Source organism: Erinaceus europaeus, chromosome 1 (genome assembly GCF_950295315.1).
Source record: "Erinaceus europaeus chromosome 1, mEriEur2.1, whole genome shotgun sequence".
NCBI lineage: Eukaryota > Metazoa > Chordata > Mammalia > Eulipotyphla > Erinaceidae > Erinaceus > Erinaceus europaeus.
The window spans coordinates 109,816,204-109,842,624 of record NC_080162.1 but is presented as its reverse complement, the minus strand read 5'-3'; the positions used below and the strand labels follow the sequence as shown (position 1 = coordinate 109,842,624).

The 26,421-nt window shown below is 40.4% G+C and overlaps 1 protein-coding gene and 1 pseudogene across 2 annotated transcripts; one reads left to right on the top strand and one right to left on the bottom strand.

The window, feature by feature from the left end:
* The first annotated feature begins 661 nt into the window (after positions 1-661).
* On the top strand, positions 662-26,390 carry LOC103122782 (cytochrome P450 2C15-like). Of its 2 annotated transcripts, XM_016192694.2 has the most exons (9): positions 662-963; positions 5,093-5,255; positions 6,095-6,244; positions 11,573-11,733; positions 13,595-13,771; positions 15,499-15,640; positions 18,131-18,318; positions 23,518-23,659; positions 24,771-26,390. In XM_016192694.2, exons 1-9 carry the CDS (start codon positions 796-798, stop codon positions 24,965-24,967), a joined length of 1,488 nt encoding a protein of 495 aa, XP_016048180.1. In that variant the 5' UTR covers positions 662-795; the 3' UTR covers positions 24,968-26,390. The 2 variants fall into 2 exon arrangements, with proteins under 2 accessions (XP_016048180.1, XP_016048182.1); XM_016192696.2 differs by lacking the exon at positions 13,595-13,771.
* Positions 8,912-10,504, bottom strand: LOC103122777 (DNA-directed RNA polymerase II subunit GRINL1A-like; annotated as a pseudogene).
* Positions 26,391-26,421: the final 31 nt, after the last annotated feature.

Genomic DNA, 26,421 nt, shown 5'->3' with positions numbered 1-26,421 from the left:
TTAAGTCACTTAACATCAAATCATGTCAATGGTCTGATTCTAGCTACATCTTGGAACCACTGCTATTTTAAAATGATCAATATTTTTGCTCCAGTGCTATACAGTTACACCATAATTACCAAGGAAGTCAACACACAGAAGGAAAAAAGGATTGAAAAACAAATTCTCCTCCTTCTTTTCCTCTTTTTCCTTTTTTTCCCTCCAGGGTTATTGCTGGGGCTCAGTGCCTGCACCATGAATCCACTGCTCCTGGAGGCCATTTTTTCCTATTTATTGGATAGGACAGAGAGAACTTGAGAAAGGAGAGGGAGAAAGGGAGAGAGCAATAGACACCTGTAGACCTGCTTCATTGCTTGTGAGGCATCTTGCCTGCAAGTGGGGGTTAGGGGCTTGAACCTGGATCCTTGCACAGGTCTTTGCTCTATGTGCTCTTAATTGGGTGCATCACCACTCAACTGCCAAAACAAATTATTCTTTTTAACCTTTATCAGCAGCCAAAGTCCACTCTGCCTGCAAGTGGGGGTTGGGGGCTTGAACCTGGATCCTTGCACTGGTCTTTGCTCTTTGTACTATGTGCCCTTAATTGGGTACATCAACACCCAACCACCAAAACAAATTATTCTTTTTAAGCTTTATCAGCAGCCAAAGTCCACTCATAAGAGAATATGAAGTGGAAGTAACTCATTGATCTCTTTATAACTGAGAGAGGCAACAATAGAGCTACCAAGAGCGTTCGCTGTTAAGAAGTTGAAGATTTCAGACTCACAGTTGCTCAAGTAAGAAGAGGAAGCTGCAATGTATCTAGTTGTGGTCCTGGTGTTCTGTCTCTCTGGCTTGCTTCTCCTTTCTCTCTGGAAACAGGGTTCTGGGAAAGGGAGGCTCCCTCCTGGTCCTACTCCTCTCCCCATCATTGGAAACCTCCTACAGTTAGATATGAAGAATATCAGCAAATCCTTTAGTGATGTAAGTATGTTTTCTGCTCCTCCAGGGGCTTGCAAGCGGTAAGTAAATTAGTCCTAATTATTTGTTTCACTTTTTTTGTTTGTTTAGTGTTATATGATTTACAGAACTGTATTGTGTTAGGTGAGCCATTACAGCTCACTTCAAATTGTATGTTGTCAAGCCATTGCCATCACCAAGTTGTCAATCTCTTTCTTTGCCTCTACTGAGTCCCCTCCATTCTTCCTTTTCCATTTACTATATTCATTCTTTTTACAGTCTTTTTTTTTTTGTTAGGAAGCCTTTTGCATAACCATTATTCTTTTTAAAACTATTTTAAAATTATCTTTTTATATATTGGATACAGTCAGAGATCAAGATGGAAAGGGAGACAGAGAGGAAGAGAAACACTTGCAGTCCTGCATCGTAACTCGTAAAGCTTTCCCCCTGCAGGTGGAGACTGGGGACTTGAACCCAGGTCCTTGCTCCTTGTAACATGTGTGCTCAACCAGGTGTGCCACCAATCACCATCCCCCTCCCCCCCTTTTGTAAATCAGCTCTGTCTTATGGTGGTGCAGGAGATTGAACCTGGGACCTTGGAACCTCAGGCATGAAAGTCTGTTTGCATATCCATTATTCTATCTTCCCTGCCCTATTTTATTATTGTTATTATTATTATTCTAACACTTTGGTTCTTTCAAAATTACATACTTATAATTTTTTTTGCTTGTAAATTTTTTAGTGACATACTGAAAGAGAGCAAGGGAACGAGTTAAGCACTGCTCAGCTCTAGCTTATGTTGGTGTTGGGGATCTAACCTGACAGTTCTCAGGCTCAGGGGTGAAAGCATTTTGCATAATGATTATGCTGTCTGCCCAGTCACTCATCTGTTCTTTTTAAATAAACAATTACATATGAGGAAGATCATCTTTTTTTAAAAAATTTTTTATATTTATATTTATTTATTTATTTATTCCCTTTTGTTGCCCTTGTTGTTTTTTATTGGTGTAGTTATTATTGTTGTCATTGTTGTTGGATAGGACAGAGAGAAATGGAGAGGGGAGGGGGAAGACAGAGAGAGGGAGAGAAAGATAGACACCTGCAGACCTGTTTCACCGCTTGTGAAGCGACACCCCTGCAGGTGGGGAGCCAGGGCTTGAACCAGGATCCTTATGCGGGTCCTTGTGCTTAGCGCCACCTGCACATAACCCGCTGTGCTACAGCCCGACTCCCATCTTTTTTTTTTTTAACCTCCTTTGACTATTGAACTAAGAATGATTCTCTATAGTTTGTATCAGATTGTAGCTAAAGTAAAGCATTTATTATCTATTTTAAATAATGATTTATAAGATTCTAAGATTGCAGGAGTATAGCTCCACATCTCATGTGTCACCAAAGTAGATGGACAGGGGAGGTGGTGGGTGTGGTGTGGTGTGGTGGGGCTGCTTTGGCTGCTTGACTCCCCCCACCCCACCCCTCTTCTTTTTCTGTCCTTCCAGGGGAGGATCCTGGTGCTGTGTGCGTGTGTGTGTGTGTCTGTGTGTCTGTGTGTGATTTGAGGTGTGATTCCTGAATTCATCTATAAGCTTGTGTTTTATTAAGAATTGACATGAATGTAAAACTTCACTATGGGAGTCAGGCAGTAGCACAGTGAGTTAAACGCACGTGGCACAAAACACAAGGACCAACATAAGGATCCAGGATCGAACTCCCAGCTCACTGCCTGCAGGGGAATTGCTTCACAGGCAGTGAAGTAGGTCTGCAGGTGTTTATCTTTCTCTCCCCCTCTCTGCTTTCCCCTTCTCTCTCCATTTCTCTCTGTCCTATCTAACAAAGTCAATATCAATAGCAACTATAATAACAATAAAAATAAGGGTAACAAAAAGGGAAAATAAATATAAAAAAACTTCACTGAAGAGCAAGTGGTATCAATGAAATAAATGGTTCTGAGTTCAGGCTAGCATATGTGAATGAAAGGAATCAGTCAGGAGTTGGTGGTGGTATTAGCATTCATTCTGGATTCTGTACACAGTTGCTCTCTATACCCCTTGAATGCCACAGGGCAGAGGAAGGTGCTTCTCTAGGAGATGCAGTATAACTTAACACTGCACCTGTGCTCATATCTGTGAGTAATATTAGAAGATCAGGTTGTTTCTAAGTGCTGTTGTAACTGAGTACAAATTTAGAATCTAGAATTTATTACTTTAGTACTAACTTAGAAATTACACAGAAAAGACTATAGAGTCCTTTTAGTTGAGTGTTTATTGTTGTTAAAATTCGGACGGCTCTTGCTGGCCGGGCTGGTCTAGCTTCACAGGCGGGTAACTGAGACGCGGAGACAACGGCTGGGCAGGGAAGCTGTATTTCTTTATTCAGGAACAACGATTCATAAACTAAGACAAACTAATCACCAAACAGAACTCTGCTGTCTCTTTGTGGTGGCGCAAGCACTCTTTCTTTTACTCTGGAACTCAGGAACCCAGGAACTCTGTCTCTCTGGCACTCTCTCTTACTCTGGAACTCAGGAACCCAGGAACTCAGGAACCCTCCAACTCTGGCACTCTGGAACTCTCGTACTGGGGAACCCTCTGAAACTCTGGCACTCTCGAACTCAGGAACCCTCTCTTACTCTCGAACTCAGGAACCCTCCAACTCTGGAACTCTCGAACTCTCGTACTTGAGAGCCCTCTGAAACTCTGGCACACTGGAACTCTCTCTTACTCTGTAACCCTGAAACTCTCGAACTCAGGAACTCCGGAACTCTGGCACTCTCCAACTCAGGAACCCTCTCCCCTTTCTCTCGAACTCAGGAACTCTCGAACTCAGGAACTCAGGAACTCTCGGACTGGGGAACCCTCGGACTCAGGAACCCTCTCCTGGGGTTCCTTGGGGCGGGGCCAAGCAGGCCCGCGAAATTAACAGGACTCATCCAATTCTCTTGGCGGGGGAGGGCTAGAACAAACCATTGTAAAGCATACGACAGTTTATGAAGTAGGCTGGGTGGTGGTGTACCTGGTTGAGTGTACATTTTACAGTGTGTAAGGGCCCAGGTTCTAGCCCCCAGTCCTCACCTGCAGGGGGAAAGTTTAATGAGTGGTGAAGCAGGGCTGCAGATGTCTCTCTGTCTCTGTCATTCTCTGCAAGGGGAAAGGCTTTGCGAGTGGTGGAGTAGCGTTGCAGGTGTGTCTTCCTATCTACCCCACCAGCTTCCTCTTGATTTCTGGTTGTCTCTATCCAACAAATAAATAAATATAATAAAAAATTTAGAAAAAAAAAGAGGGGGTCGGACGGTGGCGCAGTGGGTTAAGCGCATGTGGCGCAAAGCGCAGGGACCGGCGTAAGGATCCCGGTTCGAGCCCCCGGCTCCCCACCTGCAGGGGAGTCGCTTCACAGGAGGTGAAGCTGGTCTGCAGGTGTCTATCTTTCTCTCCCCTTCTCTGTCTTCCCCTCCTGTCTCCATTTCTCTCTGTCCTATCCAACAACGAATTGCGTCAACAAGGGCAATAATAATAGCCACAACGAAGCTACAAGGGCAACAAAAGGGGGAAAAATGGCCTCCAGGAGTGGTGGATTCATGGTGCAGGCACCGAGCCCAGCAATAACCCTGGAGGAGGAAAAAAAAAAATTAAAAAAAAAAAAGAAAACATGGGAGTTAAAGATTGATGATATATTCTTCAAGAATCAGAGCTGAATCAAAAAAATCCATTTAGAGCTTCCATAGAGAAGACATGAAACACTGGACTATGAATTGGAATTCTTATTTTCCTTATTTCCACTAGGACAGATAAACTTCTGAGGATTTATTGAAACCTGTGTACAGCTGCCCAGTCTCAGGTTATCCATGAGTGTTAACTGTATGGTCACATTAATAATTTAAAAAATAGGAAAGCTATCAAGGGAGGGGATGGGATATGGAGTTCTGGTGGTAGGAATTGTATGGAATTATACCCCTTTTATCCTATGGTCTTGTCAGTGTTTCCATTTTATAAATAAAATTTTTTAAAAATAATAGTTATGAATTAAACTCAGAAAATATTAGGCTCTTTATGACAACATAAACACTTAAAACACATGGATAGGTGGCTCTAAATCATGTAAAATGCATTATCAAAGAGTGACTTTTTCTTGTTATTCTGTGTATCTGCTTTCACAGTTGTCAAAAGTCTATGGCCCTGTGTTCACTGTGTATTTTGGTATGAAGCCCACTGTGGTCCTCTACGGATATGAAGCAGTGAAGGAAGCCCTGATTGATTGGGGGGATGAGTTTGCTGGCAGAGGCAGTTTCCCTATCGCTGAAAAGACTAGTAAAGGACGTGGTAGGTGTGGGTGTGTGCACGTGAAATACTAGGGATGACGGTGGCAGGAGAAAGAGAGAAATGTGAAAAGCTTTGTGGTAGAATTGGGCTCTGCTTTAGTAAACAATTTGTTTGGCTCTATATGTTAACTCTTTTTTAAGCCACCAGGTTCCAGATGCTAACATGATGCCAACTGGCCTTCCCTGGGCAGATGAGCCCATCAATGTGTCCTGGAGCCCTGCTTTCCCAGAGCCCCGCCCCACTAGGGAAAGAGAGGGCAGGCTGGGAGTATGGATTGACCTGACAACACCCAGGTTCAGCGGGGAAGCAATAACAGAAGCCAGACCTTCCACCTTCTGCATCCTGTAATGACCTGGGGTCCATACTCCCAGAGGAATAAAGAATAGGAAAGCTATCGGGTTCTGGTGGTGGGAATTGTGTGGAGTTGTACCTCTCTTATCCTATGGTTTTTGTCAAGTGTTTTTTTTTTTTAACATTTATTTACTTATTCCCTTTTTATTGCCCTTGTTTTACTGTTGTAGTTATTATTGTTGTTGTCATTGATGTTCTTGGATATGACAGAGAGAAATGGAGAGAGGAGGGGAAGACAGAGGGGGAAAGATAGACACCTACAGACCACCTTCACCACTTGTGAAGCAATTCCCCTGCAGGTGGGGAGTCGGGGGGTTTGAACTGGGATCCTTACGCCACTGCACTACTGCCCAACTCCTGAATGTTTCCTTTTTTTAAATAAAAATTTTTTTTTAAATTGGGCTCTGCTATTGGGTGCCTACTGTCAAATTCTTCCTCTTTGCCTAGATGATCCACTCCATTTTTTTTTTTCACTCTTCTCTTGGTAGGGGTTATTTTCAGCAATGGCAAAACATGGAAGGAGTTGCGTCGGTTCTCCCTCATGACTCTGCGGAACTTTGGGATGGGAAAGAGGAGCATTGAGGACCGAGTTCAAGAGGAAGCCCGCTGCCTTGTGGAGGAGTTCAGGAAAACCAATGGTGGGTGAACTTATGCTCTGGAGCTCTGACCTGACCAAACATTTCTCTATTCCAAAGCAGGCCTGGAACCGTTTATTCTCTTGCTTCCAAATCTGTCATGAAGGGTACTAATGTCAACCTTTATGTGTAGGATACATACATTTAAAATATATATTTATGTAGATATATATATTCTTTTTAAGGTTTGACGATTTTTTTATTATCTTTATTTATTGGATAGAGACAGAAATTGAGAGGGAAGGGGGTGATACAGAGAGGAAGAGAGACAGACAGACAGACACCTGCAGCACTGTTTCACCACTCGCAAAGCTTTCCCCCTGCAGATGGGGACCAGGGGGCTCGAGCCTGGGTCCTTGCACATTGTAACATGTGCGCTCAACTAGGTGTGCCACCACCTGGCCCCCTCAAAAATATTTTTATTAGTTATTTGGGATAAAATTATGGAATAAAAGGGATACAATTCCATACAATTCAGTTTCCACCTCTCCCCACCCCTGTCCTAGAAGCTTCTCTATTCTTTATCCCTCTGGGAGCATGGACCAAAAATCTTTATGAGGAGCAGAAGGTGGGAGGTCTGGCTTCTGTAATTGCTTCTTCGCTGGACATGGGTGTTGGCAGGTGGATCATACCCCCAGCCTGTTTCTATTTTTCCTAGTGGGGCAGGGCTCTGGGGAAGTGGGGTACCAGGACACATTGGTGAGGTCATCTACCCAGGGAAGTCAGGTTGGCATCATGGTAGCATCTGCAACTTGGTAGCTGAAAAGCATTAAGAAATACATACATTGTTATTAAATTTTTTTTTACCTTTCTGTTGTGATTCTGGGAGCCACAGGAGCTTCTCAATACCTTGCATATGTGTACATTTATATTTGTAAATATAGTATTGATATAAAAAGCTTTTTTTTTATTTCTCCTGAACTCAGTATGTTAGTACATGAGAAATCATGAATGATTTTGAGTATTTGCTGAAAGAGTGAAAGACCAGTGGATTCCTATACCAGAACTTTTCATTGGGAACTTGTCAGATGCATGTAGTTGAGCTGTCTTCAGGAAACAAAAGACATATATGCTATTACTTAACCAGCATATATTTACCAAATCAGCTTCAGATTACTAAGAATCACTTCAGAGTCAGGTTTGACAGTTTTGGTCAATAATCACATCACTGGTGCTTTTAATTTGAAGGGATATCTTAGCACAGTGCTCATAAATTAGCTTTCTTCTGTCGGGGCAGCTATGTTCACAAAAAGACTGCATTGATTAGTTTCTACTTATGCATACTAGTTAAAATAAGATAGATACTGAGTAAATATATACTACTTCACTTTTTTTTTTTTTTTTTGCCACCAGGGTTATTGCTGGGGCTGGGTGCCTGCACTATGAATCCACTGCTCCTGGCATTCATCATTTTAATTTTGTTGTTGTTATAGTTATTGTTGCTGATATTGCTGAGAGAAATCGAGAGAGGAGAGGAAGATAGAGAGGGGGAGAGAAAGATATACCTGCAGACCAGACCTGCTTCACCACTTATGAAGCAACACCACCCACCACAAACCCTGCAGGTGGGTAGTCAGAGGCTCAAACAGGGATCCTTGCACCTACCCTTGTGCTTAGCACCATGTGCGCTTAACCTGGGTACACTACCGCCCAGCCCTAATATATATATACTACTTTATAATTTAAAACAATCCACAAATCAAGTGACAAAATGTTTTGTTTCAGTTATTTCAACCATCGCCTCTGTTTTCCCTGGCTTATCTTAGATTTGTTTTTGTTTTTACTTTGCTAAATTTGCTCCATATTTAGAATATTTGTAATGTAGGGGAGGAAAAACCTCATATCTACAATTCTATGTTCTTTCCTCTAGCATAAACAAGGAAGTTGGTATTAGACATAGTAAAACACAAATAACAATCTATATTATAGTTCTATGTCCACTCTATAAAGTCATGAAACGTCCCTATAGCACAGATATGGGATTTCTTACTATCCTGGGCAGTAAGAATGGAGCAGACGCTTTCAACTTTTGTATTTAGGAAGCCACTTCACTTTTATTTATTTATTTACTTTTACTGCAAAACTGTATTTAATGTGGTTGGACATAATAGTCAAACATTAAGCTCTTCAAGCATATGAAATTTATCTCCCAAAGGACAAGTGGGCACTTTTTATAGCTACCTTTGTGTAGCTTATAACATTCTCTCCCTTGACCAAATCTGACACTGATTTTGATACTGGTTAGAAAGTCTGATATGGGGAGTCGGGCTGTAGCACAGTGGGTTAAGCGCAGGTGGTGCAAAGCGCAAGGACTGGCATAAGGATCCCAGTTCGAGCCCCCAGCTCCTCACCGGCAGAGGAGTCACTTCACAAGCGGTGAAGCAGGTCAGCAGGTGTCTATCTTTCTCTCCCCCTCTCTGTCTTCTCCTCCTCTCTCCATTTCTCTCTGTCCTATACAACAACAATAACGTCAATAACAACAACAGTAACTACAGTAGTAAAACAAGGGCAACAAAAGGGAGTAAATAAATATTAAAAAATTAAAATATATAAATATAAAAAGAAAGTCTGATATGAGGGTAGGTGTAGATAACATAATTTTTATGCAGAGAGACTTTCATGCCTAAGGCTGCAATGTCCCTGGGTCAATCCCTACACTGCCATAAACCAGAGCTGAACAGTGCTCTGGTTAAAAAAAAAAAAGAAAGAAAGAAAGTTTCATGTGAGATACTGGCATCTCATCTCGACAGGCAATGCTTTGGGTTACCCAGAAATTCCTCTTCAGGGCCAAAAATCGGAGAATTGGTCATCATCTTCATCCCTCACTTCTCAGTATTTCCTGGATGTTGCTTCTTCTGGATCGTATCTCTGCATTTTATTTTTATTTCTTTTTAATACTGTTATTTACTTATTATTGGATAAGAACAAAGAAAAATTGAGCGGGTAGGTGGAGATAAAGAGGAAGAGAGACAGAGAGACACCTGCAGCCCTGCTTCACCGCTCATGAAGCTTCCCCCCTGCAAGTGGGAACCAGGGGTTTGAACTTAGGTCCTTGCGCACACTGTAATGTGAGCACTTAACCAGGTGTGCCACCATCTGGCTTATAGAGCTGCACTTTAATATTCAGTCTTTTCAGCTTATTTCTGTGCTCCTCATAGGCCTCTTTCTGCTGTTTCTGAAGAGCCAAAGACTCTTCTATGGAGAGCAGCTAAGCAGGCATATGGTAAAGTGGTAGAATGAGCTGCTGTGATGCCATCCAGATGCTTCTTATCCCTGAGCTGCCTTTCTTCCGAGGAAATAAGAGACCCTCTTCTCTGGCAATGCCTAAAGGAGTCACTGTGTTGTGAAGGCAGTACATTAGTTTTAAATTATTTAATTTATTTTTTTTATTTTAAATTTTTTTATATTTAATTATTCCCTTTTATTGCCCTTGTTGTTTTATTGTTGTAGTTATTGTTGTTGGATAAGACAGAGAGAAATGGAGAGAGGAGGGAAAGACATAGAGGGGGAGAGAAAGGTAGACACCGGCAGACCTGCTTTACCACCTGTGGCAGGTGGGGAGCCAGTGGCTTGAACTGGGATCCTTGTGCTGGTCCTTATGCTTTGCGCTATGTGTGCATAACCCGCTGTGCTACCTCCTGACTCCCTTTTTAAATTTTTTACCAGAGCACTGCTCAACTCTGGTTTTTAGTGGTGCAGGTGATTGAACCTGGGACTTTGGAGCCTCAGGCATGAGAGTCTCTTTGCATAACTATTATGCTATCTACCACTGCCCATTAGTTTTAAATTTATGTGAGTTCTTGGCTTGCATTTCTAGCACTTCCATGTAGTGGAATTTCTTCTTCTGAGTCCCATCAGAAAAGCCAGTCCGGTACTCACTATTGGTGTTTTCACCTGGGTCTGAGATCGTGATCCTTTGTAAAACTTGTCGATAAATAGGTTGTCAGAGCTGCTGGATTGACCTTCCGCGAGATTTAGAACATGAGGCTGAGGGAGATGCTGGACGGTGGGTGCTTGTTCACTGGGTCCTTAACCCCTGCAGACTCCTCAACCTCCTTCTGAATAGGATGTACAAGTTTTCATTGCTGTGAGGTTGTTTTGGACGAGCTGATGTTATCCACAGAAGAGCAGCTGGGAACTTGGGATGAAGTTATCAAGTGTCTGGTCAGGATTCTGGGGCCTTTATGTGTCCTTGTCCACAGCTGCAGTTGCTTCCTGTCTTGGCTTACAGTGTAAACTAACTGGGTGAAGCAGTTCACTTTCCTTCCTTTCTCTCTTCCTTTTTTATTTATTGGATAGAGACAGCCAGAAATCGAGAGGGAAGAAGGAGGTAGAGAGGGAGAAAGACAGTAAGTGACTATAAAAACTGAAATTCAACTTACTTGTGATTAATATGCAGTGAAATTACCGCAGGAGAGAGAGACAGAGAGCGAGAGATAGAATGGGTGAGTTGGATCATTAGGAAATGATCCCCGGATATAATGATGACATCTTTTTTGGAAGGAGAAGATGGAGAGGACTTTGGGTCTGGTGCATGATGGTGGAATAGGACTTAAATTGGGGGTGAGAATGTTGTAGACATCTATCAAGTGGAAGGGAGAAATTGTACTGATGTGCCAATAACTATACTGTACGCCGCTCAGTAAAGTTTGTTTTTTTTTGTTTTTGTTTTTTAAAGAATACAAATATAAGCCCTACCTCTTATTGCTGGTTACCTCTTTTATAGCTCATTAAAAAAGTTAGACAAAAATATCTGTGCTATACTTATTGTTCACTTGTTCTATGTTTACAGTTATTTAACACGAACTCTTCATGAACTCTTTACATGCATTCCTGAAAAACACATGACTTCACACATAATCTCTCTGTAGCATCCTTTGACTATTTTAAAACATTTTTCTTTTGTATAGTTATTACACATAAAACATGTTATATATGGTTACCTGCTTTGCCATACTTTGTACTTAATTTCTGTAGATTATGCACACTATGATATTTTTACATTTTGGGGGCTTCTATAAAATGTGCTTATTTCTAGAAGTAAAAATACATAAGCAAAGGCACCAGCTAATGAGGTAATTGGAAGAGATAAGCAATGTTGTATAAAAGTACGTATTTAACTTTTACCCTATTTGTAATAATACAAATAAGGAAGTGCATGTGAACTAAACACTACAAAGGAGCCAATATTTACCTAGCTAGCCTAAAATTATCTTTATAGATTGATATACAAGGTGTTTATATATACTGTATATATGTATATTATATATGTTGACATATATACACACATGCACATCTAAATGGCATTTTTAATTGTCTCTGACTCTTTAGCTTCACCCTGTGACCCCACTTTTATTCTGGGATGTGCTCCTTGCAATGTCATCTGTTCAATTATTTTCAAGAATCGTTTTGATTATTCGGATCCAACATTTCTAAACATAATGAAAAGATTTAATCAGAATGCCAAGATTCTCAGCTCTCCATGGATGCAGGTGAAGGAAAGGTTTTTTTTATATATGTACTTAATAATCATTTATATTTTTTCTCCAAATTCACATACTAGATGTCCCACACTATTAAGTGAAAATGTGAACCCCAGACCTGCCTGGTTCTTAGCTACAGGGAGTTCTCAAAAGGGAAACATGGCACAGCCTTAAAAGGATGGACCAAAAAAAAAAATGGCATGTTTTAGAATGCAGAACTGGAATTAAATTTCGTTGACTCTGTTTATTTTTCCTACTGAAATCCAAAGCAAATTTTTTGAGAAATAGTTTGGTAACTTTCCGAAAGCTTGCTTGTAGTTATAAATGAACTTTCAGGTTCTCATTGAAAATTTCCCTTATCTATAAAATATAATTCAATTAACATCTAGTGCCATTCTCATAAGATAGTTTACAGAAAGATGATAATGTAGGAAGGAGATGCTTATTTCCATTAATGATGTGGAGTTTTTGGAATCACTAATACTTCCATGAAGCTCTCAGACCAGACTAGGGTTTTTTGATGTCCAGGTGACTTTTTAATCTGATAGTTAATTGTTTTAGGGATGGCAAAGTCATTTTATTGCAAATTAAACATAAGGAAAGCACACCTAAAAAACAAAGGTAAATATTTTGTTTTTTATTGTTTTTATTTGTTTTCCTTATTGGAAATTAAGGGAAGGGAGATAGTATAATGGTTATACAAACAGACTCTCATGCCTGAGGCTCCCGGGTTCCAGGTTCATCCCACATACCACCATCAGCCAGAAATTTGATGAAAGCCCTTTATTCAGTATCCTTTCTTTGTCATGATAATTGCCTGTTTATTTTTGCTGTATCTTGGTGTGTGTAGTTCTGAGTATATTCTATTTGTTATTTTCTGTTTTTTTTTATTGTTGTTGTCATCATCATATCCTCCCAGCTATTAATTTGGGGGAAGTTCTCTGCTATTATTTATCCAATATGTGTTTTCCTGTCTCTGCTTCTACTTCTGGAATTTCTATGATTTGCATGTTATTCTTTCTGAGATCATCCCAGGTGTCTTTCTTGTTGATTCCATGATCTTTTTGTTTTGTTTTACAGTTAACAATATTAATTTATTTTTAGTTTTTTTATTTATAAACAGGAAACACTGACAAAAGCTATAAGAGGGGTACAACTCCACACAATTCCCTCCACCAGAACTCTGTATCCCATCCTATCCCCTGATAGCTTTCCAATTCTTTATCCCTCTGGGAGTATGGACCCCAGGTCATTATGGGGTGCAGAAGGTGGGAGGTCTGGCTTCTGTCATTGCTTCCCCGCTGAACATGGGCATTGATAGGTTGATCCATACTCCCAGCCTGTCTCTCTCTTTCCCTAGTGGGGAAGGGCTCTGGGGAAGCGGAGCTCCAGAACACATTGGTGGGGTCATCTGCCCAGGGAAGTCCAGTTTGCATCATGTTAGCATCTGGAACCTGGTGGCTGAAAGAAGACTAGTTTGGGAGCAGCCACTCAAATTAAGTCAGTTCTTCTACTGGTCAGATTTGCACTAATTCTGGGGGGAAATGTAAGACTTGGTCACAAGGCTTGGGGCTTCTCAGAGGGGCTGAATGACTTAAATTGAGGCTGAAATGTACTTTGGCATTCTTACATGTCCATGGATGTGATTTTAGAGCCAACATTCTCATCCCTGGGAATCTGTACCCCTGAGATGTCAGTGGATCCTCCCTAGGTTAAAGAGAAAAACTTATCACTGGCTGGTAAAGGGTACTGACTCATGGGTTGTGAATTAGTTGCCAGGAAGACCATAGTTGTCAAAATATTTATAGTACATATTCTAACATGCTTTAATTATGTTTTTTATTCATTAGCTTACTGTTTTCTCTTCTAGCTCTGTAATATATTCCCTGTCCTCTTGGATTATTTCCCAGGGAGTCATAACCAAATAGTAAAAAATGTTACTTTTTTAAGCAATTACACATTGGAGAAAGCAATGGAACATGAAGCATCCCTCAATGTAAACAGTCCTCAGGACTTTATCGATAGCTTCCTGATAAAAGTGAGGCAGGTAAAGTGCTAAGAACCGTTCAATCATTAGAGTTCAGTCATTAGACTCTGCTTTTTTTTTGTTTATTGAATAGATTTATATATTCTAGAGGTATTTCCATAATCAGTAAGTAGCTCTGACATGTCCAGTAAGTACCCATGTGTGCATGTATATACACTAGCCTTATGGGAGAAGTAAACTTACATTATTTAAACAACTGGGATACATTAATTGGCAGAATGAAAACTCAGTCTAAATAACACTTCTGAATAAGTTAGAGAATTTGTGCAAGGGGTGGGGGTAGATAGCATAATGATTATGCAAAGAGGCTCTCATGCCTGAGGCTCCAAAGTCCCAGGTTTAATCCCCTGCACCACCATAAGCCAGAGCTGAGCAGAACTCTGGAGAGAGAAAGAGAGAGAGAGAGAGAGAGAGAGAGAGAGAGAATGAATATGTGCAAGAATGTGTGATAAATTTCACCATTCAACACACTCTGTCATAAAAAAGAGAGAAATTCTTACCCTTGTTCAGATTCTAGAACATTTAGTGGTTGGAAACAAGTTTTCTATGTTTTTAGTCAAGAGAGGACAGAAAATTCAATATGTGTTGACAATGTATGTAGACACCAAGGTGTGTATTGTATCAGGATGGGTTGACAGAACAAAGAAGTACTGAACATTGATTGAGTAAAAAATATAAATTATTGACATAAATATGTAATGAGCCATTAGTATGCAAAGGTTTGAAATCTGCATCTTCTTTTGAAAAACTATTCTTTCTAAATGAGTAATCTATATGCCTTGTCAAAATTAAGTAATTAAATTTAGCAGGATTTCTTGAAGGTACCTCAATACTATTTTACTAATCTGTATGCTTGTTTTTACATGATCATCTATGTGTGTACACTAGTTTAATACTTTGAAGTACCTGACTTCTGATGTTATGGTTCTTTCATGACTGTTTTAATTATGCTTATCCTATGATTTGTAAATTTAAAAAATTTTAATATATATTTATTTTCCCTTTTCTTGCCCTTTTTTATTATTGTTATAGTTATTGTTGTTGTTATTAATGTCATCATTGTTGGATAGGACAGAGAGAAATGGAGAGAGGGGAAGACAGAGAGGGGGAAAGAAAGATAGACACCTGCAGACCTGCTTCATTGCTTGTGAAGCAACTCCCCTGCAGGTGGGGAGCTGGGAACTCGAACCAGGATCGTTGTGCTGGTCCTTGCATTTTGCACCACATGCGTTTAACTCACTGCGCTACCACCCAACTCCCTTAAAAATTTTATTTATTTATTTTTGGATAAAAGAGAGAAATTGAGAGGGGAGGGGAAGACAGAGAGGGACGGAGAGAGACAGACACCTGTAGCTCTACTTCACCACTTGTGAAGCTTTCCCCAGCAGGTGGGGACCAGAGGCTTAAACCTGGGTCCTTGCTCATTGTAATGTGTGCGCTTAACCAGATGTACCACCACCTGGACCCCCTTCCATGACTTTTAATATAAATTTAGGACACACCTTCTCATTTCTACAAAAAAGTGGGGATTTTTGATCTCGTTGCCTTGCCTTTGAATAAGGTAGTAGGAAATTATTCGAGTCACTTCATCTACATTTCATAAGTCATTTTCTCTTTAGTTGACCTTGCAGTTGATATATGTTGACTTAAATTTGCAATGGTACGATTAAAATATCTGTAATTCTGGTAAGCAAAGTCATTGAATAACTTAATCAAATCATTCCCAGGAAAAACATAACCAGCAGACAGAGTTCACTTTAGAAACATTGGCCACCACTGTAGCTGATCTGTTTGGAGCTGGGACAGAGACCACGAGCACCACCCTGAGATACGCCCTCCTGCTGCTGCTGAAGCACTCAGAGGTCACAGGTAGGACAGCACGGTGGGCTGGCTGAGTTTCAGGAAATATTTTGCAAGATGCCTGGAGCATATTCCCCCCCTTTTCAATCCTATAGAATCTTCAGTATTAAGTAATTGTCAGACCAACTAATCTCCCCAAATTTATTGAAGACTAGTGTGACATCTTTACAAATATAAAGGAAGAATGACTAAGAGAAGTGAAGACACTATGGGTATTAGTAAATAATAATGCAGTTGCTGAAGTCAGTATTACCAGACAGGTCACTACCTGCAACTGTTGTGACACACATTTCTTTTTTGAAAAAAAAATTATTATTTTTTTTTTATTATTGGATAGAGACAGAGAGAAATTGAGAAGGGGAGGAGAAGACTAAGAGGGAGAGACACAGAGAGACACCTGCAGCCCTGCTTCACCACTCGTGAAGGTGGGGACCAGAGGCTTGAACCCAGGTCCTTGTACACTGTAATTTATGAGCTTAACCAGGTGCAGCATCTGACCCGTGACACACATTCCAAAATAAATAAACATATGGGTAAATAAATGCAATTATGTGGCTCCTGGATTTCATGAGTTTGTTAAAGGCACAACCAACATGAATTGGCTTTAACTGCATATTAATTTTTCTTATGAAAAGATCCCATTGGACAATGTGTACAATGGAGAAGTGTCTAGTATTCTTTTTTTTTAAAAAAGAATTTATTATTTATTCATGAGAAAGATAGTAGGAGAGAGATTAAAAAAAACCAGACATCACTCTGGTACATGTGCTACTGGGGGTTGAACTAGAGACCTCACTCATGCTTGAGAGCCCAATGCTTTATCCTCTGTGCCACCTCCTGGAAATGTGTCTGTTATTCTGAAAAGGCAGTGTTTAATACCCATATTGGAAGTTGGAATCTTTCACTATGAAAACACAAGTGGCTTTTTTTTTTTTAAATGCTTCTAAGGTTATCCCTGATACTCAGTGTCAGAACTATGAATTCACTGCTCCTGGAAGCCATTTTTTCCCCATTTTATTGGATAGGACAGAGAGAAATTGAGAAGGGGTAGGGGATATAGAGAGGAAGAGAGAAGGGCTGGGTGGTGGCACACCTGATTGAGTGCATATGTTACAATGGGCAAGGACCCTGGTTTGAGCCCCCGGTCCCCATCTGAAGGAAGAAAACTTTGCGAGTGGTGAAGTAGGGCTGCAGGTATTTCTCTTTCTCTATCTCCCTTTCTATCACCCCATTCCCTCAATTTCTGGCTGTCTCTAGCCAATAAATAAGTAATGATAATAAGAAAAAAGAGAGGGAGAGAGACACATTATAAATTGAACTGTATAAACACAATAAAGTTCAAGAATATACCCCAAAAACCCTCAGTCTTATTTGTGTTACCTAAAAAGTATTGTTTATGTAGCAGAATGATGCTTGATGATTGTTTTGATGATTACAATTATAAATATATTGTGGAAATATGTTGAGAGTTGAGGGAATCTATATATTCAACATTATTATTTATTCATTTATAAAATGGAAAATTTGACAAGGCCATATGATAAGAGGGTACATTTCCACCCAAAAGGGAATATATTTTTAATGTGTTGGGGATATACGTAATTTCTCAATCTCCATGTCAGGAATTCAAATAATATTTAGAAGCAGGAACAGAGAAAGAAATAAGAAATAAAGAGTCATTATTCACAAACATATACATTTATAATTAAAGTGACAGTTTATGACAAATATTAGAATGAAGAAGGTACTTTCGTGAATAAAAAGAACACTGTAGAATTTAATATTTCAATACGTGTATTATCTGGGTTAATTTCTTTGATTCTGTTTTACCTTCTGCAAAAATTTAATTTTTGATATCATGTTCTGTGATTTTAAAAAAACATTTCCCATTACCTGTCAACTTCAGCATGCAGGCCAATATATGGCTATTTATAGATTTATTTGAGTCTAGCTTGGGAGAGTTACATAAAAATGTATTGTGGCTGGGTAGGGACATAGCATAATGGTAATGCAAAAAAAACCTTTCATGCCTGAGATACCAAAAGTCCCAGGTTCAGTGCCTAGCTTCACCATAAATCAAATTTGAGTAGTACTATGGTAAAAACAACAACAACAACAACAACACACACACACATACATACATAGTGACAATATGCAGAGCGCACAGCTGAATACTTATAATGTAGAGATAGGGCCAGGTGGTAGTGAACCTGGTTGCCTGGTTGAGTGTACATGTTACAGTACATAAAGATCTGAGTTCAAGCCCCTGGTTCCCACCTGCAGGAAGAAAGCTTTATGAGTGGTAAAGCAATACTGCAAAGTGTCCCTGTCTCTCTTCTTATCACCCCTTTCTTCTCCATTTCTAACTGCCTCTATTCAATAAATAAAGATAATAAAAACATTAGTAATGTAGAGAGGTTTTCACAGTGTACATGTCTCTGAATTGATTTGCATGTGTAGTTTGTGCGTTATTGTCCATCGTTTCTTGTGTCTTAACAGCTAAAGCCCAGGAAGAGATTGAGCGTGTGATTGGCAGACACCGGAGCCCCAGCATGCAGGACAGGAGCCACATGCCCTACATGGACGCCTTGGTGCATGAGGTCCAGAGATACATTGACCTCCTGCCCATCAGTCTGCCCCATGCTGTGACCCGTGACATTAAATTCAGGAACTACCTCATCCCCAAGGTAAGACTTGTTTGTCGTCTACAAACCTCAGTTTCTACTCAGAAATAACCCTTTTCCCAGTAGAGGTCTGGTCCTGTGTGAGCACAAGAGAAGTGCAGGTGTAATCTATGTGGCAGCTGGGTAGATACTATGTTTTTTCTTTTTTCTTTTGAAAGATTACTCTTTTTTTTTTTTTCTTTCTTTTTTTTTTTTTTTTACCAGAGCACTGCTCAGCTCTGGCTTATGGCGGTATGGGGGATTGAACCTGGGACTTGAGAGCATCAGGCATGAAAGTCTCTTTGCATAACAATTATGCTATACCCCCACCCTCCTTTTTTTTTTTTTTAAATTAGAAAGTTAGGAGGAGAGAGAGAGAACCAAACATCACTCTGGTACATGCATTGCCGGGGATTGAAACTCAGGGTCTCCTGCTTGAGAGTTTAATGCTTTCTCTACTGCGCCTCTCTCCAGACCATGACATTGTGTTATTTCTATTTTAGTGCTAACAAAGTTGTTTTGTTTTGAATGTTGTTTGGCCAGTCTTTGCTATTTACATTTCAAAGTGAATTTTAGCATCTGTTTGCCAATTTTCCAAAAGCACAGTGACGGGATTTTTATCAGGCTGGAGTTACACAAAATTATAAAGGTTTACGTGTCATGATTCCTTGAATCTATCAATTAATGACTGTGGTCTATGCACCTAATGTTGGGGGGTGGGGTGGTTCTTTAATTTTCTCAATAATTTTTTTAGTTCATTTGTTTGTAAATATTTCTTTCTTTTTTTCTCTCTCTCTGTCATCCCCAGAGTTTAACTCCTTCAGGCTGACCGAGAGAGAGAGACAGAGAGAGAGAGAGAGAGAGAGAGAAAGGAGGGGGTGTATACCACAGCACTTAAGTTTCCTCCAATTTGATTGGCACTGGGCTAGAGCCTGTGTCATGCACACGAAAAATCAGGGGGACTGCACAACTGAGCTATTTTTCCTGCCCACTACTTCAAATCTTATCTTCGCTTTATTTGAAGTACAAACTAAGGTGCAGAAGAAAATTCTCCCACCTCTCTGGGTACCTTTTAGACTTAATGGACTAATAAGTATCATTATAAATGTAGAAAACACCAAATTTGATAACTTGTATAGGGAATCTACATGGATGTAAATTCTGACCTCTGTGAGGCATCCCATAGGTTTCTCTCCAGTACTGAGGGAATGAACTGAAAGGCAGAGAGGGGGCAATTCACATGAGAAGGTGGTGGGGACAGAACCAAGATTCTGAATGCTTGTCCTGGCTTAGTGTCTTGTCCCAGGGGACCTTCAACGTGGGTTAACCTAGGAGAGGGAGTGAGGCGAGAGAAATGAGACAAGTCAAGATTCTGATCAAGTCTGTTTATTAGCACCAAAGGTGCTGTTTTTAACGCCGGGGCAAGAATGGAGTTAGCTAGCAGCTGGGGACTGTTGATTGAAGTGGTGTGTTGCCATGGTGATCAGCCATTATCTGGAAGGTCCTGGGTGATTCATGGGGAAGTGGAGTTGGGAGACAGAAACTTATCTTTTGAGCAAGGCTGGCTGTGAACAAAGACTCTAAGGAGTAGAAAAGCAGGAACTTATCTTTTTTTAAAAAATATTTTATTTATTTATTTATTCCCTTTTGTTGCCCTTGTTGTTTTATTGTTGTAGTTATTATTGTTGTTGTTGTTGTTGGATAGGACAGAGAGAAATGGAGAGAGGAGGGGAAGACAGAGAGGAGGAGAGAAAGATAGACACCTGCAGACCTGCTTCACCGCCTGTGTAGCGACTCCCCTGCAGGTGGGGAGCCAGGCTTCGAACCGGGATCCTTATGCCGGTCCTTGTGCAGGAACTTATCTTTTAAGCAAGGCCTTCTGTGAACAGAGACTCTGTGGCCATGCCAATAGCAACCTTGAGGGCACATGTGGCTCCCCACAGCTTAGATAGGATTTTCTGTTCAAGGCTTTTCTTGTAGTTATTTCTTTTTCTTGTTAACCATTCTTTTTTAAAAAATTAAAATTTTTTATGAGTGATTTAATAATGATTAACAAGACTGTAAGATAACAGAGGTACAATTCCACACAATTCCTACTACCAGAGTTCTGTATTCCATCCCCTCTATTGGAAGCTTCCCTATTCTTCCCTATTCTTTACCGCTCTTTGGTAAGGACCAAAATTCTCCATGGGGTGTAGAAAGTGGAAGGTCTGGCTTCTGCAGTTGCTTCTCTGCTGCACATGGGCATTGGCAGGTGGATCCATACCCCTAGCCTGCTTCTTTCTTTCCCTAGTGGGGTAGGGGTCTGGGGAGGTTGGATTCCAGGACATACTGGTGAGGTTGTCTGTACAGGAAAGTCAAGATTGTGTCATGGTAGTGCCTGCAACTTGGTGGCTGAAAGGCAGTAAGATATAAAGCAGGAGCAGGACAAATTGTTTAATAATCAGGAACCTAAAAGTCAGAATACAGCAGATGGGACTAAGGATCTTTGTGTGGGAAGAAGCTAGAAGTCTATTTTAGGTATGTTGCTAGGAGCCCATGACATTAGTGATTTTTGCCTGAGCCACACAGCTAACATGTAGGTGGGCTAAAAGTATTGACTGGGAAGATGGTGATCATTCTTCCTGTAACAGTAGCAGTTTCTTCTAAGACACAGGGTGTCAGTGACCCTAGTTCCACATACCAAGCAGACACACATGGATTTAAAAAAAAGAAAAAAGAGGGAGTCCAGTGGTAGCGCAGCAGGTTAAGCACATGTGGCACGAAGTGCAAGGGCCGGTGTAAGGATCCCGGTTCGAGCCCCCGGCTCCCCACCTACAAGGGGGCCGCTTCACAAGTGGTGAAGCAGGTCTACAGGTGTCTATCTTTCTCTCCCCCTCTCTGTCTTCCCCTCCTCTCTCCATTTCTCTCTCTCTTATCCAATAACAATGACAACAATAATAAAACAACAAGGGCAACAAAAGGGGATAAATAAATAAATATTAAAAAAAAGAAAAGAAAAAAAGTTTCATGGGTGGGAGGTGACATAATGGCTATGCAAAAAGACTTTTGTGCCTCAGGTTCCAAAGTTCCATCTTCAGTCGCCTCACCACAAGTAAGAGCTGAGAGTGCTCTGGTTAAATATATATATATCAAATTGATTTCATATTGGTTTATAGTATTAGAAGCTTTTAGAATACAACACACACACATGATGCCATGGCCTCAAGAGGATGTTTTAATTATCAGATATTTATTTACAAAGTCCTATGAGTACAAAACTGCCAAGATTTAAAACTTGGAAGGGCAGTTCCATTTTGAACGAGCTGCATATATGAAATGAGTGAAAACTGAAGTTATATAAAAAATAATAAAGCAGCAGGGGTTACAGTGAATAAAGTCTGAAGATGGACATAAGAATAACAGATTCACGGGAGTTGGGCTGTAGCGCAGCGGGTTAAGCGCAGATGGCACAAAGCACAAGGACCGGCATAAGGATCCCGGTTCGAAGCCCGGCTCCCCACCTGCAGGGGAGTCGCTTCACAGGCGGTGAAGCAGGTCTGCAGGTGTCTGTCTTTCTCTCCCCCTATCTGTCTTCCCCTCCTCTCTCCATTTCTCTCTGTCCTATCCAACAACGACAACAACAATAATAGCTACAACAATAAAACAACAAGGGCAACAAAAGGGAATAAATAAAAAAATTAAAAATAAAAAAAGAATAACAGATTCACAAGGACTTGGCTATTAGACCAGAAACTATCAAATACTTAGAGGAAAATACTGGCAGAACTCTTTTCGATGTAAATTTAAAGGCATCTTCAATGATATGAATCTCATTACAAAGAAGACTAAAACAAAAATAAACCAAAGGAACTACATCAAATTAAAAAGCTTCTGCACAGCAAGAGAAACCACCACCCAAACAAAAGAGATCCCTTAGAGAATGGGAGGAGATCTTTACATACTATATATTAGACATGAAACTAATAACCAAAATATATAAAGAGTTCACCAAACTCAGAAAAAATAAAAATAAAAATAAAAAAATAAACAAAGACCCCATCCAAATGGGGAGAGGACATGGACAGAGTATTCACCATAGAAGAGCTACAAAGGCTAACAAACACATAAAAAATGCTCCAAGTTATTGATAGTCAGAGCAATGCAAGTAAAGACAACGAGATCCCACTTTACTCCTGTGAAAATGTCATACATCAGAAAAGGTAGCAGCAACAAATGCTGGAGAGGTTGTGGGGATAAAGGAACCTTCCTGCACTGCTGGTGGGAATGTCAGTTGGTACAACGCCTGTGGAGAGCTGTCTGGAGAACTCTCAGAAGGCTAGAAATGGACCTACCCAATGACCCTGCAATTCCTCTCTTGGTGATATATCCTAAGGCACCCAGCACACCCATCCAAAAAGATCTGTGTATACCTATGTTCATAGCAGCACAATTTGTAATAGCCAAAACCTGGAAGCAACCCAGGTGCCCAACAACAGATGAGTGGCTGAGCAAGTTGTGGTCTATATACACAATGGAATACTATTCAGCCATTAAAAATGGTGAATTCCCCTGTTACCCTATAGTCTTGTCACTGTTTCCATTTTATAATTTTAAAAATGTTGGATTCACTTTATTCACCTCATCTTAGATGAAGCTAAAAGGAATAATGTAAAATGAGATAAGTCAGAAACTGAAGTTTGAATATGGGATGATCTTACTCATAGAAGTTGAAAAATAGGAACACACAAAGCAGAACTTGGACTGGATTTGATGTATCTCACCAAAGGAAAAGACTCTGGAATGGGGGGAGGGCTCAGGTCCTGGAGCATGATGTCTGCGCAGAGGAGGACCTAGAGGGGTTGAACTGTTATGTGGAAAACTGAGAAATGTTACACATATACAAACCACTGTATTTTACTGTTGATTATAAACCATTAATTCCCCCAATAATAAAAAGAAAAAAACAGAATAACAGATTCAGAGGCCTGGCTTCTTCAGACCCATCCTAAGATTCAGCTCTTGAAATCCTAGTGATGTCCATTTTATCAGCATCATTGCTGCTAGGCATACACTTATCTTATTTAATTGTGGTTTATCCTGCTTCAACATGCCACGTTCATTTTCTTTTTTTTTTTTTGGACCTGAAATCTCTCATCTAGGGATCATAAAATTATACTAAGTGATTATCAGTCTTCTTTCCACCTCCACATTCTTTATAACTCAGTGTATCTCTCATTCCAGGGTATGACCATAATTACATCACTGACATCTGTGCTGCACGATAAGAAAGAGTTCCCCAACCCAGAGGTGTTTGATCCTAGCCACTTCCTGGATGAGAGGGGCAATTTTAAGAAGAGTGACTACTTCCTGCCGTTTTCAGCAGGTAGTATTTCCTTTGCTACTGCAGAGTGCGAGGTACCTATTGCGGATCAGCCAAGACTCATGTGGTACCCACTCTGTCTGGTATTGCTGGCATTGCTCTCTCATTCATACCAGGAACACCATCCTAACACCCACGTGTTTTGCTTCTTCTTATGACCCCTCTACATTATTGTGTCAGAGTAGTGGAGATTTGGAAAGATGGCCCAAAATGTCAAAATTCAGAAATCATTTTAAAGATAATAAGAGGATAACATCCTTGCAAAAATAGCCAGCTTGATACAAACCTTGACTGTCGGTGATGTGCTCAAGACAGATGAAAAGTTGGTAGGTAGGTACAGAGCTTTGAAAAAGATTGTGAAGAGAGGAATAAATCATTTTTGTTAGGGCAACAAAAGGGAAAAGTAAATATAAATATATATATATAAATATATAAAATAAGGGAGTCGGGTGGTAGCGCAGCAGGTTAAGCGCACGTGGCACAAAGCGCAAGGACCGGCATAAGAATCCCAGTTCGAGCCCCCGGCTCCCCACCTGCAGGGGAGTCACTTCACAGGCGGTGAAGCAGGTCTGCAGGTGTCTATCTTTCTCTCCCCCTCTCTGTCTTCCCCTCCTGTCTCCATTTCTCTCTGTCCTATCCAACAACGATAACATCAATAACAACAACAATAACTACAACAATAAAACAACAAGGGCAACAAAAGGGAATAAATAAAAAAATAAAATAAAATAAATTTGGAATATTACATGAATACAAGAAAACTCAACCATGTATTTTGGTTTCTAGAAAAGACAGTGGTATGCTTTCAGTATCAAAAGAGCCACTGCATTGTGAGATTTAATGACGTACTTAGCTTAGTGGTGATTAGAAATGATTGTTGAAAGGACATTAGTCAGAAATGTTTGGTGGACAGCTTTTGTGTCTTTTTTTTTTTTTGTCCATCTGTTCATCAAAGCATCCTACCATTCATTCATTCATTGGTTCATTCATTCATTCATTCATTCATTCATTCATTCATTCATTCACTGAGCCCGTATTGTATGGTCACTGTAGACTCTCTGAGAGTCAGATAAGTAGTATTTAAGGAGTCTTTACTCTCTGTGTTTGTTTTCAGGAAAACGGTCATGTGCAGGAGAAGGATTGGCCCGCATGGAGATATTTTTATTCCTAACCACCATTTTACAAAATTTTACCCTGAAATCCCTGGTGGAACCCAAAGACATTGACATCACTGCAGTTGACAATGGATTTATTTCTGTGCCACCCCCTTATAAGCTTTGCTTCATACCTGTGCCTAGTGACAACCATTAGATTTTTCCTATTCCTCCTTCTCATCTGAGACTTTTTTACCACTTCCCTTTCCATCTACAAATTGACATTCTCTTTTCTGACCTCTCCTCGAAGTGAACCTTCAACCTCTAGTAAAGGAGTGATTTGACAGTCTGATGGCCCAAGTGCCTCTACTATTCTACCTCCTTTGTAATCTTTGTTTTAGTTGTCAAGTGATCCAAATAGTATATAGTTCTGCTTAATCAATATATTTAGGGAGAGGAGGAGCACATGCCATTGCAAATTGCAGTTCTTCATGTTCTCTGTAAATATCATAATTTAATCAGCAGTTCTCAAACTTCCCTTTTTTTTTTGAACGGTACAGGTAAATATGCAAGAAAGGAGTCCAAAGTGGTCGTTTTGTTCCTTATGATGATACATACACACAAAGAGAAACAAGGACAGGAATAGAAAATCTCTCTTACAGGGGCTGGGAGGTAGCGCGCCTGGGTAAGTGCCAAGCCAAGGATCCAGGTTCAAGCCCCAGCTCCCCACCTGCAGGGAGTCTACTTCACGAGCAGTGAAGCAGGTCTGTAGGTGTCTCTCCCTCTCTCTATCTCCATGTCCTCTCTCAATTTCTCTCTATCCTATCTAATAAAAAAAATAGAAAAAAAGGGAACAAATGGCCACTGAGAGTAGTGGATTCTTAGTGCTGGCACTGAACTGCAGCAATAACCCTGGTAGCAATTAAAAAAAAAAGGAAGGAAAGAGAAAGTAAGTAAGTCTCTTTTTTGTGTGTATAACTTAAAGCTTCTTAAGGTGACTTGAAAGTATTGGACATCCTCATACTATATAGAAATACTGCTATCATTGATTTGATAAAAATCTTCTGTTGGGCTGGTTTTGGTGCACCTGACTGAGCACACATTACAGTGTGCAAAATCCAGGTTCAGGCCCTGGACCCCCACTGGCAGGGGGATAGCTTCACAGGTGGTAAAGCAAGACTGCAGGTGTCTCTGTATCTCTCTTCCTCTCTGTCTCCCCCCTTCCTCTTGATTTCTGGCTGTCTTTATCCAATAAATAAAGATAGTAAAAAAATTTTTTTTTAATTCTGTCAAGCCCTAGAAGTAAAACTAATGTATGGTATATATAGGTCAAGATGATGGTTGACTAGAAAGAGGTTTGAGGGATCTTTCCAGGAGAATGGGGTGTCCTATACCTTGAGATGATGTTATTACTAAGGTGTTGGAATCCGTCAAAACTGATGAAAGGGGACCAGGTGGTGGTGCACCTGGTTAAGTGCACACATTCTAGTGCACAGGGACTTGTGTTCAAGCTCCTGGTCCCCACCTGCAGGGGGGAAAGCTTCATGAGTGGTGAAGCAGGGCTGCAGGTGTCTCTCTGTCCCTCTCCTCTCAATTTCTCTCTGTCTCTATCCAATAATAAAGAAATAAATTTTTTTAAATGCAGCATTTTCTCAAATTTCTTATCTGATG

What these genes read in the sequence shown, in the direction of transcription:
- LOC103122782 (XM_016192694.2), top strand. Translation starts at nt 796, where the DNA reads ATGTATCTAGTTGTGGTCCTGGTGTTCTGTCTCTCTGGCTTGCTTCTC. An exon ending in TCCTGATAAAAGTGAGGCAG is followed by an intron (nt 13,772 to 15,498) that starts GTAAAGTGCTAA and finishes AATCATTCCCAG; the next exon opens with GAAAAACATAACCAGCAGAC. An exon ending in GGAACTACCTCATCCCCAAG is followed by an intron (nt 18,319 to 23,517) that starts GTAAGACTTGTT and finishes CTCTCATTCCAG; the next exon opens with GGTATGACCATAATTACATC.